This window comes from Engystomops pustulosus, chromosome 4 (assembly GCF_040894005.1).
Source record: "Engystomops pustulosus chromosome 4, aEngPut4.maternal, whole genome shotgun sequence".
Lineage (NCBI taxonomy): Eukaryota > Metazoa > Chordata > Amphibia > Anura > Leptodactylidae > Engystomops > Engystomops pustulosus.
Window position 1 is genome coordinate 143,452,829 of NC_092414.1, and position 19,711 is coordinate 143,472,539.

Genomic DNA, 19,711 nt, shown 5'->3' on the forward strand with positions numbered 1-19,711 from the left:
AAGCTTTACTCTTCAGTGTTATGTGGAGTAAATGTATATGATGTTATAAAACAGAGCTACCCCAGGTTATGGCATAGAACAGATTGCCTGTTGTTTCATCTCATGTTTGAAGCTCACCTTGGTTAGGATTCCATCCTCACGATGGTTCTTTTGAAGAACATGCTGCAGTGTGAGTTGGATCTTCTGCTGGAGCTTCTCAATCTTCAATTTCTCCTGCAGCCATGAGCGATCTAATAAAATATTATATATTCAATATTTGGAATTTTTTTGGTAAATCCTTAAATTAGAAGAGCGTCATTTATTGCAGTTTAATTCCATTTCATAGGAAAATTAATAAATGTGGATCTCAAAGTCAGAAAGGCAGTACAAGGTCAACTAGGGCTACAGTTGTTTTTCCATATATTTCCATGAACAGAAGAATAAAAAAAATGTAAAAACAGTGGCAGACCCCTCACACAATTACAGAAAAATGAAGCATGCTTTGCTATTTAGCCAATGATTTCTAATCTAATCAGCAATACAGGATCCTTGTGGAGTCCCCTATACAGATGTGAACCTTATAGTCTTCAACATTTTGAAGTGGTTGTCCTGGCTTTTAAAAAAATTATATAAGGCTTGGTATAAAGATCTTAATGTCACCTCCCCTGGTGGTCCTGTTCATCTGTGGCTGTGTCCACCACAGGCACTCCTGTCCTGACCGCAGTATCAGTTTCAATGTGTAGCAGGTGTGTTGCTGTGGTCAGGACAGAAGCACCGGCCTTTGTAATCAAACAGAGGCCCAGCTGTGGTATAACGGGAGCACCGGAGGAGGCAAGTAGAAGATTTTTATTGTTTTTTTTAGCTCCCTACAAGCCCTTTTTTAAAAGCGCAGACAACCCCTTTAAGCAGCAGGGTTATATCAAGACACAGTTCTGATCAGTTCAGATGATATGCTGATAGTGTCCAGAATGTAAATTCTCTTACTGTATACATCAAGTGTATAGTTATATGTAACCCACTGATTTTTGAAAGGCAAGTCTTGGCATGGAAGGACCACGTGTAAAATAAAAACAAAGGTATAAGTGGCATGTGTGAGTCTAACCCTACTCAAAATAGTTTGGGTAGGTGGATAATTGTAACATGTTACCTATGAGAAAGAGCAGAAACATGGCACAGAGAAACCGATCTACTTAATGAAGTAAATTACAAAGTTTACTAATCACTTGCTCTATTCATTATTGAAATAAAAAAATAAGTTTGCTTTGAAGGTTACACTGATTTATATGTTATTGCCGTGTTTATTCATCAATCATATTCAGCCTTCAGTGTACATCTAGTTCAGACCAACGAGCATGCTTCCTACTTACCTCCCGACATGAGCACAAAGGCAGAGAATAGAGCAATTTCATCCTCTGTTAAGTGCAGCGCACATAGGCTCTTCCCAAACTCAAACACAAAGCTCATAAAGTCTTCACAACCTACATGGAAGAGAGGGAGAAAGGTTCCAATCAATTATTTGTACAGTACAGTAGGTACTTTCATTTTTACAGATCAGAAAAAAAGTTACTTAAGGTCTTATACATCAGGTATTACTGTATCAGTCTATCACCCCTTTTTCAAAGATTGTAAGCTCTTACATTCAGGGATAATACTCCTATTGTTGAACAATAATTTATTTACATGTTAAATATCTGATTTTGTGTGCTCTGGTGTTCTATGATTAGTAATATACAAATATGGTTGTCCTAAAGCTCTAAAATGTATAAAGGGAGGGAAAAACCATATAAAGAGTAATGTTGTAAACCCACATAACCTATAATTTGCACCCTTCAAGTTCTGATTTGGAACACCTCTATAAACATTAGAAGGTCGACTGCTCTAGCTGAAATTAGTTGGGGTAACTTTCATTTAATGTACATGGACACCTCTATACACACAAAAGGACAGTTAACATCTATATATAGCTCACTTTATTATCAGGAAAGGTCCTTTCAGATTTCATTAGCACCAATGTACACAAGTTATCCAGTGTTCATTTAAAGGACTACTGTACAATCTTATAGAAACTTTATAGGTAACAAACGTTTATGGTACTGACATAAAAGTTCTGTCCTCACAGAGTTTGTCAATATGTTAAACCCTGATAAGTGACTAATGATGATGTATAAAAGATGTAATTGGGAACAAGCGCCTCTGAAATGGTAAGTGGCCATCACCTGCCGTTACATTGACTGCTACTTGGTAACTTGGTATCAGACATTGAATCACTAACCGCTCATTGGGCACTGAATCATCCCAAAGCACATGAATATTCCAAGTATGTGAAGAAGCAAGGGACAGCATGTACTGAAGTACTACCGCACAGCAATGTGAGGTATGACTACTGTAGAGAATTATGTAATGTAGTGTGCGTGGTACAATATGCAATGCAAGCTTAATGGTCAGTAGGTTATGTCACTTTTACAGCCAATGTGGCAATATTCTACTGTGTGAGCTGTATGGAACTTGGATTGTCTAGTTAAGAAACTTACCTAAAGCCTTGAAGACCTCTATGCCTGCATATTTGCCATCAAAATACACCGTGTTATTTTGAGAATCAAAGGCACGACACATTCTGATGAAAACAACTTCCAATGAGCCTGGAATAGTAAAAAAAAATACAAAAATAATTACACATTGTAGATTTTTTTTTCATAAAAAATACATGCAGTATTTACACCAATGCTCTCTGTATACAGGCGTAACTAAAATCTTCTTGGCCCCAATAAAAATATGCACAGGGATCTTAACTATAATGTATTATTAATAGCGAGTCTACTCATATGGGGACCACCTCTACAATACTTTCCCTTCAAGCTTTTCTCCTTACATATACAAACCTGCTTTCAGCAGTACTATCTGGTCATTCTGACACAGCTCCATGAATCCATCAATGCGTTTGGCAAATTCAACCACATACTGTATGGCCTCTGTGACCTTTACTGCACAAAGCTGCCACATAACCTCCCGTTGCTGTATGAGGAAACAAAAAGCAAAAGTTAATGGGATTTGGAGTTCAGGGTTACATTTCAGTAAATTGGTTGTCATACTATTCCTATTCCAATGGGGGGCATCAGTGTCCAAGAAACTGGTTAAACTCAACTGAAATGATGAAATGATGCTTCCGCACAGTCGAGGCTTCCGCACAGCAAGAGTCATATTTGGTATGCAGTAGTATCGAGAAAAAAGTCAGAGAAAGATAGATATGTACTATAATGCTATTGAAATCTTTCAAATATGACAAAAAAAAATAAGACTAACTTGTGGTCCAAACAAACTTAAAGGGCACATTTTTGTCAGTAGACGGGGGGGGATAAGTGACTAATTGGGGGTCTGACTGGCCGTTTAAAATTTGAAGCAGAGGGCCAAAGCTCTCCTGTAGTGCCCCATATGGAGTGGAGGGCAGGTGATTGTATGTTCAACCCGAGCACCAATTACTTCTATGGGACTATAGTATAGCCATCCAGGACGTTCCATAGCAATGAATGATGCACGGGTTGAGATCGAGCTGCACATCAGGGAACCTTGAGGTTGTGCTCATATATTACATTTGAAATTCAGTTCAAAGGCAGCAGGGATGAGCTTGGCCCAAATGTATATGTGTTTACATTGAAATGCTTGCTATCGGGAATGGGGACCAAGTATATTGGAATGTTTCCTGGCGAAACACATGGTGCTCATTACTTATCAAACGCATTTCTGTATAGACGCATATGCATTTGGGCCAAACGCCTTCTAATCGGTTTTTGAATCACGTTTTAAAACGCAATGGGGACGATGTATTAATTTGTCAGTTTTTAGACCAGAGTTAAACTAGACAGATCACTGCCGCGCCAAATGAATCACTGTGTCTGATGCTGGATGATTAATCGAGTGCCATATAAGACTGGAAAGTCGTACTTTGCACCTCCCATTAGTTGGTCTAGTTTGCTGCACCACAATATTAAATTTTCTAGTGCACAAACTGACTGTCTTCTCTCCGGTCACGCTCTCTGGTTATCAAGGACACACCCCTTTTTCGGAAGAGTCGGAAAACTGCCTAAAAATGGTCTAGGGGCAAATTACTCCAATTTTTCTGACAAAGACATACTGATACATCTCCCTTAATGTGTGTACACAGGCTTAGCCCTCCTGTTCTCCTGACCTTCAGTTTTCCTTACAAGCAGTTAGAGCCTCAGCCACCTTTGAACAGTAAAAGTATCTAAAATGTCAAACACTTGACTGCTTAACTCTTTGCTTGCCCATTGTCTACACTTTGTACCTTTGCAGAAGAGCTAAAAGTTTGAAGTGTTTGGATAGGATAAATGCATTGCTATAGGAATCCTGTGCCCTGGCTGCAATGGTTGCAATGTGGAGCGTTTTCAATATAGAGCACAGCAAGTGCTAAAAGTATGTTCACACCAAGTTTTTTGAGTAACATTTTGGTCCAAAAATCTATGCAATAACAGCAAAACAAAAGCCTCACTGTCTTCAATGGGAGCCATTTGGCTGCTTTCCAGAGTAGCAGGTTCAGAGCACTACCCTATCTTACCATGCGTCAGTGTCAAAAATATTTTGCTTGAAAAAGCGGTGGGTGGCCACAAACTGTTAAAGGAAATCAACTACTCAAAAAAAAACCCAAAAATCTAGAAATACTCACCTACTCACCCTTTCATCTTGATCCAGAAACTCTCCATCATTAGTCTTGACACGCCAGGCTCACCTAGAAAAGAAAGTTTTAATTTGCAGCACGGGACAAGATGTCCGACTCTTTTGGCTGCAAATTATACACACCCCTGCACCTCCCTCTCCCATGCCTGAGGAGATGTCACGCAAGAGGGGTGAATTCACACGCCTCTTGCTTGCAGTCACCTCGTTTTCCCATGCTCCCAATATGGGAGAGGGAGGTGCGCATAATTAGCAGCCTAGAGCGCCGGACATCTTTTCCCCACGCTCCGTGCTGCCCATCATAACTTTTTTTTAGGCGATACTGGCGTGTCAAGACTAGCGAAGGACAGCGCCGGGATCAACATCAAGAAGAGCGGAGGTGAGTATTTTAGGAATTCTGCCTCAAAATCAGGACAAAAAAAAATTCATGTGAATGTCCACAATTACTACTGTAACACCCTATCATGTCTATGATAATGATACATCTCCCATTGAGTCCTTCTATATGGGATGTTTATATTAAACATAGACATCCTTTATTTTGCCCACCTTGCTCTGGTAACTTTCAATCTCTTCTTGGAGAAAGGTCTGCCATGTTATCTGCTGCAGCTCCTCGCGTAAATACTGGCAGGTTTCCATGTGAGACTTAGAGATGTTCTGAGCAAGATGTTCTGACAATGACAAAGAAAAGGAGTGAGAACATCTAAATGACAAGCACGACTTCCTCTAAACTGTGACCTTTGAAAGGACACAAGCTTAATGTCAGATGAAACGCAATGACTTACTGCATGGACGCATTTTTAGACTAGCTAATTTGACATCACTTCAATACATTATCAGAGTTATTATTCTATATAATGTATTATTTAACAAATATTTGATACAGATTGACATAAATAGGTAAAAAAAGAAATGGAATTTGATTAGTGAAATCCTTATATATATCCATCCCTGGCTCAAAAACATTTCATACAACAAGCAGCTTTTGCAAAGGACATTTATAATTCAGATTCCAATATTTCTTACTTTTCCAACTTACCAAGTTCTGCCATAGATACAGTTGGGGAAGTCTCTCCATTAGTAAAAGAGCAGTAGGGAAAGAAGGACGATGGTGGTGTGTAGTCACAAAGTGGCTCTGGTTTGATGCCATTCACGTCCAAGCCGGACTGGTCTGGAGATGGCTGGATATCTAAGTAAAAGCTGCTCACTGCCGTCTCGTTCTTGCCTTCGTCTGGAGTGTGCTCTTCCATGTAACTCCCCAGGTCATCCCGTAAATCTGTCAGCCCATTAGGAGTCAGGCCGTATCCTGCAGGAGTTAGTGGTTCTGCCTCTCCTGGCTGCTGCTGGTGGTCACGTTGTTGTTGCATGCGATGTTTCTGCACCTCAGCATATAAACTATCCCTCTGCTTCTTGGACATGCGGCCAAACTTTACAGCTATAGAAACATAAAAGTATATGAATACAATTGCGATACTGAAGTTAATTTGAACTCATACAGGTTTCACAAGTCTGGCTTTGACCCTCTGTTTCTTTCTTGGCTTTTCTGTCCATCAAATGTTTCTTAGTGATTTTTCCTTAATGATACAAAAGTTTGGTCTTTAGTGAATTTGAAACTTTTTAAAACAGAAGTGGCAAAGAGTCTCCAAAAGTTGGAATCTGTGCTAAGTTAATTTCTATGCCTGGTCAAGGGCAGCCTTCACCATGAAAAGTCTCAAAAATTAAAAGAAAAGGGCAAGCCAAAAGTTTAAAACATGTGCCCCATGGTATTCTAAGTGTTTAAAGATCTAAGAAGCTCAAACAGATGGATAATTTTAATGCTTCAAATGTAAAATATGAATTTAAAAATAAAAAACATAAATTTTTCAAGGGAACCTTCCACCATACAAATGTATTTCAGTCAGTAGGAAGCATGTTGTAGTGCAGGAGGAGCGGTGTATATCGATAATGCAACACCTAAGATGCTGGCCAGATAAAATAAATACCATGAACTCAAAAAACCCTCTACAGGAGTGGGAAAAGGAAGCAATTATATCAGCATCTATAAGATGCAGATACTATTTCTTGCAAGAGGTATAGCAGACAAAAATGCTGCTGGAGAGCTGCGACTGAGGTAAGTCAATTTATTTATGTTGTTAAGTGGCACTATAGTACACTGTGACTACTACTAAATTCCGCAGTGAGGGCTGGTGGTGACCACTATATCAATGCCTATACAGGCAGTCCCCGGGTTACATACAAGATAGGGTCTGGAGGTTTGTTCTTAAGTTGAATTTGTATGTAAGTCGAAACTGTATATGTTATAATTGAAGTTCAGGACATTTTTTTTTCTTTTGTCCCAGTGACAATTGGAGTTTCAAAATTTTTGCTGTAATTGGACCAATGATTATCAATAAAGCTTCATTACAGACACCTTACAGCTGATCATTGCAGTCTGGGGCTATAGTAAAGCATCCAGAAAGCTTCACCAGAGGTCACAGTGGGCAGAGGGGTCTGTCTGTAACTATGGGTTGTCTGTAAGTCGGGTGTCCTTAAGTAGGGGACCGCCTGTATTTTAATAAATATTTATGTTTTCAATATTTTGTTGTGAAAGCATTAAAAAGCTAAATTGCAGTAGAGGGCTGTATTATAATCGCCGTGTTCTGTATTTCATAATAAATGTAGGGACGGCTATAATATAATAATAATAATTATTATTATTATTACTATGCTATATTTATTAATGGGGGCTGTATAACAGTTAATTACTATGTGTGTATTTCATAATGAATTTGAAAGGACGGAAGCTATATTATAATGAATTTTTATAATGACATCAGTGGGAGGGGTTTATTTTACTGAAATATTATGCTTGAGATTGCCTAATTAATTTTTTATGGTAGGGTGCCCTATATGCCCTATAATGAAACAAAGGGAACCTTCAGGGTAATTATATTGCCCTGTATGAGCGTAGTTCAAAAAATGAGCATGTGGTATGAAAAAAAAAAAAAAATACTAATTTCTTCCAATATTTTATTGTATTTCTTAGCACTGGGCCATTTTTATATAACCTTTTAATGGTTGATTTGATAACGATGGATAAATGATCACTGTGACCTACCATCACGTGACATGCCCACTGCAAGGCATTTCTGCAGCCGACAGTGTTGACAACGATTCCTGCTTGTCCGATCGATCAAACAATTCTTCTGCCGTGGACACGAATATGTGGCGTTGCTCTGTTGACTTCGTCTAAAGAAACCCTGCAAGGAAAAGCAAAACTAAAGCTCAACTCGATACATATGAAACCACAAAAGTTTGTGCCTATATCTGTCATATGTATGTACATACTGTATGCAAATCCTATCGTACCTTTATCATATGTATACCGTACCTAACACTTGTTGTGCAACTTACTTATGGTCAGCGAGTGGATTCTTGGAGAAATCCTCCCTCTAGTCTGACCAATCACACAAGATCATCTGAATACACAAGGCATGGATAACCCAGGCCTCCCTGCAGTCTACTGACAATTCCTGCTTAATGAATAGACTTCTTCAATTCATTACCATATCCACTTCCACTCCTGTATACACATATGTCTTAATTAGCTGCTCATTGGCTGTTTAATTACAAGAAAGCAGCTGCCAGCTGCCAGGCCTCTCTGTACCAGCGGCCATGCTGAGAAGTCTCCGCTCCGGTGGGTGACAAGGAGACTCTCTGAAAGCTCTGTGATTTATGGCTGGCTGTGGCAGAATCCTCTGGCTCATTAATCTCTCAAATAGGACCAGCAATTAAAACGTAGGCCTTCTTGACGGCTTTCTTCATCTTAACCAACCATAAGGACTAGTAGTCCCAATCTCAATGGTTAGAGACACAGCCAGTCCAAGACTAGAGGTATCGGATATACATCATCCTTGTCAGCCAGTCTCATGTAAATACGCACATGTCAATTAAGGTCGACAAGTTGAGGGCCAGGGGTTATCCATTAACATATAACAGATTTTCACCAAGGCACATTACTAATGCTTGAAAATTTGGAGTTCTGACAATGCTTTTTATCAGCTTTGAACCATGATGGGGGTAGGAAAACATTTGTCCTCAAAGTAAATAGGAAAGTTTTTAAAGAGTATATTTTTCCATTAGTCCCATATGGATAAGCCTCTTGCATTTTGCATTGACATTCAGAGCACAACAATCTAAAATGTTTCAATAACTAGAGCTTGAAGTGCCCCTCTTCAGCACAGGAGCAGGCATCGGAGTGAAAATTGCTGATTTAGATGGTATCTGCTCTGCAGAAATGGGCAAAATGATCAAACCTGTAGAAAAGATAAACGATCTGCCCCACTACAAAAATGAATGATCTAAGCACCATAATTACTATGATAGCGGCTGGTAAATCGGCCAGGAAAATAGCTTTTTCCAGTAAAACCGCTGCCATCCTAGCAAAATATCGGAGTAGTTGGCCAAGTCAATAGATCATCGACATAATGAATTAAAGGGAAAATGGCTGCAAAATCTACATCTATATAATACAAATCCTTCATAAAAAGGTAAAAGGCTGACGGGATCTACGATCTATAGGTGCCGCTATTACAACTACTATGTGAGAGCCTCATCCCCAGCACAACTGATAGAAAGGACTGAGCAGGTCACCATCGTACTAAACTACACATCAATAGCAACATACAAACAATATGAATATCTGCTTATCAGCTTTTACATAACACACCAGAGTCTTCCTCGTTCATTCTATATTAAGGAGCAAGCTCATGTTACATGGATCTGCTCAGTACTCATATACCTCAGTATAAATAGTTCTCATGTCACACTTTCCTTTTTCATCGTATAGGCTAAGTAATATCTAAAGACAGTTCTGCTGACACATCTTCCTACACATCTCCATCTGACTGGCAGCTATGTGCTCTTCTAATCTCTCTCTCATTCTCAAGTAGGCTTTGGTCGGAGAGCGCGGCTGATGGTAGAATGAAATGTGTGGGCAGATGATGTGACACAGGACTTCCTCTACCACAACAGGACAATGTAGACGAATCTCAAAGCGTAGTTTACTAACTTTCAAGGTAGAGGTGTTCAGTTTGCTACAGGTACAACCAACCGCACTTCTCTATGCACTTTTTTTGTGTCCAAAGTGAGTCTCAAAATAAACACATTTGGCACTCTTACTTCTTACATTTACCGTATATACTCGAGTATAAGCCGACCCGAGTATAAGCCGAGACCCCTAATTTTACCACCAAAAACAAGGAAAAACTATTGACTCGAGTATAAACCGAGGGTGGGAAATGCATTGGTCACAGACCCCCCCCCCAGTATATAGCCAACCAGCCCCCTATAGTATACAGCCAGCCCAGCCTGCCCCCAGTAGTATACAGCCTGCCCCACGTAGTATACAGCCTGCCCCACGTAGTATACAGCCTGCCCCACGTAGTATACAGCCTGCCCCACGTAGTATACAGCCTGCCCCACGTAGTATACAGCCTGCCCCACGTAGTATACAGCCTGCCCCACGTAGTATACAGCCTGCCCCACATAGTATACAGCCTGCCCCACATAGTATACAGCCTGCCCCACATAGTATACAGCCTGCCCCACATAGTATACAGCCTGCCCCACATAGTATACAGCCTGCCCCACATAGTATACAGCCTGTCCCACATAGTATACAGCTTGCCCCCAGTGGTATACAGCTTGCCCCCAGTGGTATACAGCTTGCCCCCAGTGGTATACAGCTTGCCCCCAGTGGTATACAGCCTGCCCCCAGTGGTATACAGCCTGCCCCCAGTGGTATACAGCCTGCCCCCAGTGGTATACAGCCTGCCCCCAGTGGTATACAGTCTGCCCCCAGTGGTATACAGTCTGCCCCCAGTGGTATACAGTCTGCCCCCAGTGGTATACAGTCTGCCCCCAGCGGTATACAGCCTGCCCCCAGCATTAAAAAAAAAAAAAACTTATATACTCACCCTCCAGTGGCCCCGATGTGCAGCGCTGCGCCCCCGATGTCCGCGCCGCTTGTCTTCAGGTTTCCGCGCCCGTCTTCTTTCTTCTGCTGGGTGCCGCCATTGCTCTCTCCCGGCCGGCAGTTTATTATTTTTAAAGTATTTTTTACTCTTGAATCGTGTATAAGCCGAGGGGACGTTTTTCAGCACATTTTTTGTGCAGAAAAACTCAGCTTATACACGAGTATATACGGTAGGCAGTTACATTAATAGTAATACACAAAAAAGGTGGGCATTCAAAAAGTAACTTTTCAGAGTGCTGTAGGCATGAAAAAAAGGTGGGACTACAGATACAAATAGACAACACTTTTCCAACTAGAGGTCTAGTCTGATGAATGGATGATCAGGATATAAATGTTACCACCAAGTGCACCTAAGCGGGGTCTGCTGCCCTCTCACTGTAACACATACAGTATTTATGATCTATTAGAAGGACAACTCCTTAGGATAACATCCACCAGGGGTGCACACAGGTTACAACCTGTGGTGTCAGCATACAGTATTAGCACAATGGATGACATTTTAGCTTTGGTTTTAGCTAAAAAGCTATTTTGACCTTTGCAATGCCCAGTTTTGGGTGATTTTGAAGTGGCTGATTGCCAAATTTCCTTTATTTGAGTCCTACAATTTGGACATTTTACTTTTTAATTTTTGGCATGCACTGTTTTTGGAGTAGATACAGTAGAAATTAATCTAAGGGTATGGAAATTACAGTAATGGGGATACTATATTAGCATATTTTTATGTTTTACAATATGGATTGGCACATGGATTGGGGGGAGCGGTAAACAATTGTAGTTTACATGGACCAAGGACTGCTACCTGAAGAATGAGCATGCTTAGGGTAGAAATACTTTTTGTAGAAAATCATGGTGAAAAATGTTAAAGCGTATGGAGCAATGTTCAGGCACTCCACTCCACGGGTGTCTTGTGCACTAGGTTCTTATCAATGCCATATTCATGGTATAAGCCAGAAATGTTTTATAGATGCAGATTCTCTTCTCTGGGATAACAGGAGTCAGGGAGGTGGGAGCCTTGTTCTGAAGCGTATGTGAATGAAGTGGAGCCAGTGCATGCATAGCCCTCTACAATCACATCTAAGTCCTAAAAACAGACCAGTGAACTTGACTATATGTGCCGAGAAAGAAATGTTGGACAACATTTCAAAGTCATTCTTATAATAATTACATTGGTTGCTTCCTTAAATTCCAATTAAATTTCAGATATCACCTGGTTGGGATACATGTATATTGGGTACTGGTATGGGATAAAGTAACAGTACATTATTTGTGTATGAAGCAGAAAGAACTGCTTTCAATCAAACATAAGATTAGGAAATTATTAATGTCATAGATGCCCCAGCCTGAGCAGAAATGACAGATAAGCAGATGGCAACACACAGCAACACATTTATGTATGTGCTATGGAGATTATCAGTTCCAGAAAAACTCTCTTACAGGTTGTAAAAATGCACAGAAAAGGAATTTTGTACCAATTATGTCACACGGTCTTCTAGTTTATGGATATGTACAAGATTCTCTTTTTGTTGAGATCAATGTGAATGAAATATACAGTACCAAAAAAAACCCCCAAACAATCAAATACCCCACATGTCATACCCTGACAATGGTACAGCTATGTGTATTAACTGGACAGGTTTATAAAAGGTAATTTTTAAACAATGCAACATCTAGCAATATTATAACCATATTATAAACACAGCCACAAAAAGTAGTAGTACATTAATTTTTTCTGTGGTTCACATGGTTGCCATTTGTTTTTAATTCTTGAATTTATTAAAATGAAATCCATGAAAATTTAGCAACCAAGTTCTGTGGTATCTGTAAAATACATGGAGAAAAAAGGAAAAAAAATGTCTCATGTGAATAAACATAAGCGGTAAGGCAACGACAGACCCAAAAACACACTGAGGAACGATTAACAAGACATCGATATGTGCACCGACCATGTACCAGCAGCAGCAGCATACCAAAAATGTACTGGCCTGTATTACAACCCTGTAGGTACTTTCTATGTACTTGTCAGTTGCCTCTATAGTATGCCTCTCTGATTTGGGAGACAAAGAGAGGAACACATCACTCCTCATAGTATATGGTTCAGATTGGTGATTGAGTTAGGGAACTACCCTTAATTGTATTAAATAAGAAAGTACTTGGCTCTCAAATGCGATTCAATTTTCTTTAATTCAAGAAAATGATATTTACATTTGCAATCCAGTATGCAATCCAGAATTAATGTTTCGGTCAAACCACATGACCATGATTGCATACTAAAAGTCAAATGTAAATATAATTTTCTCGAATAAAAGAAAATTTCATCACATTTTAGTGTCAAGTATTTTCTTATTAAATAACTCCATAGGTACATACATGGATGTGTATGAATTCATAAAAAAAACTAAGGGTATACATGGAAGATGAGGAAACATAATGTAAATACTACCAGCTATAAGGTCTTGTATGCATTTTGACAACCAGAAGCCCCAGCAGGCTACATACTGTATGCTTTCTGTTTTTCACTCCTGCCCTGGCCCCATTTCAGATTACTTAATGACAATCTAAAATTGTTCTGCAGCAGAAGATTGACATACCAAGGATCAAAACATCCACATGGAATGTCCTTTTCCTGGAAGAAAAAAATGTGTGAAATTTTCATATACTATACTAGTACTGTATTACACACTATTGTACCTCGGGGAAAAAAAAATTTCCGAAGAGAAACGCCAAACCACATATGATGGCCCGCGAGGGCTCCATCCTCGACATGCGTTTCAGATTGGGAAAGCCTTCGTCTGATGCTTTCCCAAGCCGAAAAGTGCGTCAGGGACGGAGCCAACCTGGTCACTGGAGTCTGTCTACAAACTATTTCATGGGTAAGGTTTTTTTTTTTCTCTTTGTTTGGGAAGGGTCGTCGACTTATTAAAAATTATTAAGTGTAATTATGAGGTGATCTGTTGGGGGTGGGTGGTAATGGATTTAAAGGTACTATTTGTCTTAACTATGTTGTATTGGTTATTGAGGGTGGGTGGTATGGGGGCTTAAAGGTATTATATGTTCTAACCCAGGCTGTATTGGTACTTTGTGAAAAACTGTATATGTATCTATGTTTTTATGATTATTTTTGTACCGCATATACTTTGCATAGTAAAAATGTTTAAATAATAAAAAAAAGGTTGTTTATATAGCTAGTGGTGGGGAACGCTGTCTCAATATTGCCTACATTATATACATAAGATCGGGTCAGCGCCATCAAGTTGATTAGACCATTTTCCCTTCCTATACATGCTGTTTATATATCTCCATGTGATTTCCGGGGGTGACTCCACTATCTGTTTACCATCAGCTGTTCTTTGCAATTTTTAAAAAACAAAACTATGTATGTGCAATTCATATGATAAAAATGCTAAATTTGAATAAACAAAGTTTGGTATATTTAATTCTTTATTCGTATGTGGTTTGGCTTTTCTCTCTGGAAAAATTCTTTTCAGAGATACAATAGGATGTTTATTATCTTTGGCCATTAACCCAGGTGTGAACAATGATGTGGGATGACACTATGTCGTAATGTTTAGGCACTTAATATTAACACTTACTTTATTCCAATATCCTGTTCTTATATAAGTGTAGTACTGTATTACACAGCCGATTTACTCCATGCAGCCATGTAATATGCGCTATGTGCAGGTGTGAACAATGACACTTGTAATGATGCCTGCAACCCAATAGAGGCTGGTGACACAAATGTCTGAGATTCACCAATTTGTGAATCTTCCAATAGGAAGGCACCTTTAGGACATGGGGAGTACTACTGTACCCCATTCATATCTTGCTGGTTCAAGTTCAAGCTTTCTTGAAATGTAAAAGTAAAGCCTCTTGGTTCAGAAACGTCTTTTACCTCATCAGCAGCCATTCCTGTCCAGATAAACGGTCATGTGATCTCTAACTGTCCCTGACCAATCACATGGCTCTGCATCTGTGGCCATTTAATGTAGAATTTTTAATTGGTATTGGTAAATTACTGTCACGGGTGGTCCCGCGACCCACATCGCGGGTCGCGGGATCACCCGTGCCGCCCTGCCCCCGCCAGCGCATCTCACCCGTCCCGGCTCCTGACTCGCTCCCCTCCGCTGTGCGCGCGCGTCCCCGACTGCTAGGGCGCGCGCGCGGCACCTTCTCCAAATTTAAAGGGCCAGCGTGCCATTAATTGGAGCTGGCCATATTGCACAATTCTTCATAAGCCTGCCTCTTCCTGTAACCCTTGCCGGATCTTTGTGCCTCATAGCCTTAGAGAAAGCTTCCAAGCGATTATTCCTGCGTTCCTGTGTATTCCTGCGTTCCTGTGTATTCCTGTGTGTTCCCGCTCCTGAGTCCTGTGTCACCCGAGTTCCTCTGTGTTGCTGTGTTCCGTGTGCCTGTGTTCCTGCTCCCACCTGCCTGGACCTCCCGTTGCTGATCTTGGACTTGACGCTGCATCTCTGCCGCTTGCCCTGACCCTGTGCCTGGACCTGACTACGAGACTGTCATACGCCAAGGTACCTCGACCTCGGCTGCCACCGCGGGCTGGTCGCACCTGTGGAACGACCTAGTGGTATCCTGCTGCAGAAAGTCCAACCCTCTTTGCGGCGGGCTCTGGTGAAAACCAGGTGCCGCTTGGGCTCCGGTGTCGGCTAGTTCCATCTCCCGCGGTGGTCCAGAGGATCCACTGATCCTGACAATTACCTTATATCCTGCACCCAAATTTACATTACAAAAAAATTAGGTAAAGTGACCAACCCCTTTAAGGGACTGCCATGTGTGTCATGGTGCATGCAGTTATATTTTCAGCAAAATATGATAAACCTCAAATGGAAACTTTAATTTGACTTTTTTAGGGCCATTTATTAACTGTATATACTTGAGTATAAGCTGAGCTTTTCAGCACCAAAAATGTGCTGAAAACCTCTAACTCGACTTATACTCAAGTCTATGAAAAAAACTCTCTACTCACCTTTGCAACACCCCCTGCAGGTCCTCTTCTGTCCTCTGAAGCTCCGGCTTCGGGTTGGAGACGGAGCTTCAGAAGACAGAGGAGGAGCTGCGGGGAGCATCAGAAAGGTAAGTACAGAGTTTCTTTTTTTTTTAATAAGCTGGGCATACTGGGTGCAGGAGCTGGCTATATACTAGGGGGCACGTGGCTGGCTATATACTAGGGGGCACGGGGCTGGCTATATACTAGGGGGCACGGGGCTGGCTATATACTAGGGGGCAGGGGGCTGGCTATATACTAGAGGGCAGGGGGCTGGCTATATACTAGAGGGCAGGGGGCTGGTTATATACTGGGGAACATTGGCTGCTGGCGATATACTAGGGGGCATGGGCTGCTGGCAATATACTGGGGGACATGGGCTGGATTGGATATAAACTGGGGGCATGGGCTGGCTATATACTGGGGGCATGTGTAGGTTGACTGTATACTGGAGAGCTGGCTATATACTGGGGGGCTGCTGGCTATATACTGGGTGACTGGGTGAAGGCTGTGACCAATGCATTTCTCACCCTAGCCTTAAACCCGAGTCAATAGGTTTTCACATTTTTTTGTGTTAAAATTAGGTATATACAGTACTAATCCAGAAATAAACCCAAAGCAGTTTCCCATCCCCTCCCCCTGAGCTCCTGGCACGGCTCGGCTGACATATTAGAAGAGCTTGTGTGTATGTATGTATGTATGTATGTATGTATGTCGGCTAAAGGAATTTGCACTGTCTCATCTACAATCAGATTTTGCACGGTTGCTGCCTGTGACTCAGGGAACGTCTTAGATCACATTTTGAGACTAAATTTTTACCCCAAGCTTTCCAAAATCCACTTATCACCCACCATACACAGGAGCCATTGTCTGCTACTGCTGCTGTGGCAGTTGGAAGCAGAGCTGTGATTGATTGCTGTTCAGCCACAGGTCATTAATATGAGCTCTGAGATTTGATTGGTTACCATAGGCAATGACTATAAGACACTTATGTGTGAGGCAAGCTGGATAAGGATACAGAGATAGGGGAAGATTTATCAGAAGTGTCTGAACTAAAACTGTTCCAGAGATCAGAGATCAGCTGTAATTTTATAAACAGCTGTGCAAAAATGAAACTTGAGCTCTGATTGGTTACTATGGCCAACTAGAGCAGTTCTGCTCTCAGACACTTCTGATAAATCTCTCCACAGACAAAGTGACAGTCAGAGACACAGACAGTCAGTGGAATAAGAGTGCCCGAGACACAGTCACTAAAAGAGATTGCCAGAGACAGTGTCAGTGACAGTCTATAGATGAATATAAAATATCTTTGTTAACCAATTCTGTTTTGTTACAGCTTAGAGCAGTTATTTACTATCTCGGCCAATGCCGGGAGCTACAGCTAGTTATTTATAAATCAAGTAGTCTAAGATATTGTCATATTTTTGGTATAACTTTTTAAGTGTCCTTTGTCAGCCAGTTAGAAATATGTTACATATGAATCCATTATTCTTCCTATATGCATTTTACCTGCTTATAATCCAATATTATGTAAGTAAATCTGTCAGAATGTAACACAATGTAGTTGTGGTGTGTCTGAGATAAAACGGTGCTTCCACTCTATCGCATACTGTACCTTACAACCCTCGCAGGTGATGACCCCGTAATGGATCCCTGATGATTTGTCTCCACAGATTTTGCACGGAATTATTTCGATTTGAGCTGCGGAATGAGAGGAGAGAGCAGAGTTAATTACCTTCCATTTTAATACATGTACAAGATGAACCCATACTAAATATTCCAGGCAGCGACGTGAGCCTGCTCCCCCCCTTAGGGCTCCCATCTAAAATTATAGTTGCTCATTATCAAAAGGCTTTTGGGTAATTAAAATGGGTCAGATGAGGTGCCAAAAGATCTAGAACATACACACTTGTGCATAAATACACAAATAGAACTAGGTGGGAAGTTTTCACATTAGGAAACCTACCACTTGAAGTGGCAGGTATAAGAAGGAAATACCGAGCACCAGCTCAGGGTGAGCTGGTGCCGGAGCTTATTTTTGTTAGTGTTTTAAACCGCTGTATCGCGGTTTAAAACACTTTTTAAACTTTATAGCCGAAGCTGCTTCGGCGCAGGGAGGCGCACATGGTAAGCGCCGAGCGCGTACCTCCCTGTGCCGAAGCAGCTTCGGCTATAAAGTTTAAAAAGTGTTTTAAACCGCGATACAGCGGTTTAAAACACTAACAAAAATAAGCTCCGGCACCAGCTCACCCTGAGCTGGTGCTTGGTATTTCCTTCTAATACCTGCCACTTCAAGTGGTAGGTTTCCTTTGAGGTCAATATTCACAAGACCTATTTTTGCCAAGTCTAATTTAAAATTTTGGCAAGTAGATACAAACACATCTAAAACATACATTTGCCTATTCATATAACAGGAACTGAAAAGAACATTTCTGCTATTGTCTTTTGTTGAAAAGGGTAACAATAAATTCAAGCTTTTACAAATCTCAGCTGACCTTAAAACGGGAAGGTAAAGAGTAAGCGCATTTATACAAGACGTGACTACACAAACAAGAGAACAAAATTGCACACGCTGCTAGATGAATATATGTGTATATATATACGCAAGGCTTATCATATGTAATAGCCTAGTCCCCGTGGATGCCATTTGTGGTCAGTAATCAGTCATGTACCTGACCTCGTCCCAGTGAAAATGTATGATGTGTTAGTAGTCACACTGCTCTCCGTGATCACATCCACACACTGATGATGAATACGCTCTTTACTGTGATGCTGAGTATCTTCACACTGATATTAATCACCCTGCTCTCTAGGATGATGCACAGTTTCACTGGTAATGAAGATATCCATTTGTATAATGATCCAGAGCAGGAGAAAACACTACATAACACGGCTGCTGCCCCAAATAAAATAATGGTGCAAAGTATGTTCATGATGATAAATGCAGGTGGCAACCAGCTGAATACACCGAGCAGTAAGACAATGCTGTGCCTGCACTGTACAACAGGACTCATATTACCCCATGGCATTGGATATCGTGCAAATGCACTGTCTACAATGGATTTAATTACTAATACACAAATCATTCATTATTGCAGATTACTACTCTTCTAGAAGCCCCTCTTCTCATGCCTTTAATCGCTACAGCAGGAATTGAAACCTTCATCTGCTATTGCCATACATAGGGGAACGCAGACAATCCTTATCCTGCAAATAACATAGAGCAATCCAGTGGGGTAACTTGAAGCTGATGGGCCCCAGTGCAAAGTCTGTGCAAGACCCCTGACTATAAATGTATGGTTTATAGTACCAGTCTTCTCATATGGGAAATTGACACCTTATGGGCCCCCTAAACCTTTTGGGCCCGGTTGCGATCGCACCCCCTGCATCCCCTCAAGTTACGCCCCTCGAGCGATCATCTTCTGTCTGGTGTATCGGTATCTGCAAAACTGCACAAGTGCATGGTGATGGCTGCATTATTGACTTTTATTGAACCAAACACATTTCCTCATGAATTTGACCCAAACTACTTTCCACTGTATGGGAAAATACAGGACTTTTCCCGACGATCAAGGACACACAAGCCAAACATGTTAGCGATACGATACATAAAGTGGCTCTCTGCTCTGTCTACATGTTAGGGGTCCTGTAATAAGGGACATTGGGGACAATTATCTTGATGGGAGAACCCATAAAATTCAATGCACTAATATACACTTTAGGTTAGTTTGTGTATAAACAATTCTTAGAGTCACTATTGATCCCGTTTTAGCAATGACGCCTGGAAACACCAACAAGTGACAGACCTATCACAGAATTAGGAAGAAAATGTGTGTTGTAAGATGAAGATGAATTTTATCTCTTTTATCACTTTAGAACACTGCAGCAGATTTGTTAATCAAGTCCTAATTGGTGCTGATCTATAGGAATCCACACGGATCCACAGAGCTAAGGGACTCCTTCACAGAGACGCTGTTAGCCGCCTACTATGCAGGGAGCTAGTACTGCAGGGTTGTAGTTCCCAGTAC

General features: G+C 41.0%; 1 protein-coding gene across 2 annotated transcripts in view; it reads right to left on the reverse strand.

Annotated features, from left to right (window-relative positions):
- The window catches only part of RORA (RAR related orphan receptor A), a 316,067-nt gene that overhangs the window by 4,290 nt on the left and 292,066 nt on the right, over positions 1–19,711 (reverse strand). For both annotated transcript variants that reach the window (XM_072147881.1, XM_072147883.1), the window contains 8 exons: positions 17,299–17,384; positions 7,763–7,904; positions 5,705–6,100; positions 5,215–5,336; positions 2,859–2,991; positions 2,511–2,618; positions 1,347–1,457; positions 118–230 (listed from right to left, as the gene is read on the reverse strand). In XM_072147881.1, the coding sequence (XP_072003982.1) occupies positions 118–230; positions 1,347–1,457; positions 2,511–2,618; positions 2,859–2,991; positions 5,215–5,336; positions 5,705–6,100; positions 7,763–7,904; positions 17,299–17,384 (1,211 nt within the window). The remainder of the gene's footprint in view (positions 1–117; positions 231–1,346; positions 1,458–2,510; positions 2,619–2,858; positions 2,992–5,214; positions 5,337–5,704; positions 6,101–7,762; positions 7,905–17,298; positions 17,385–19,711) is intronic.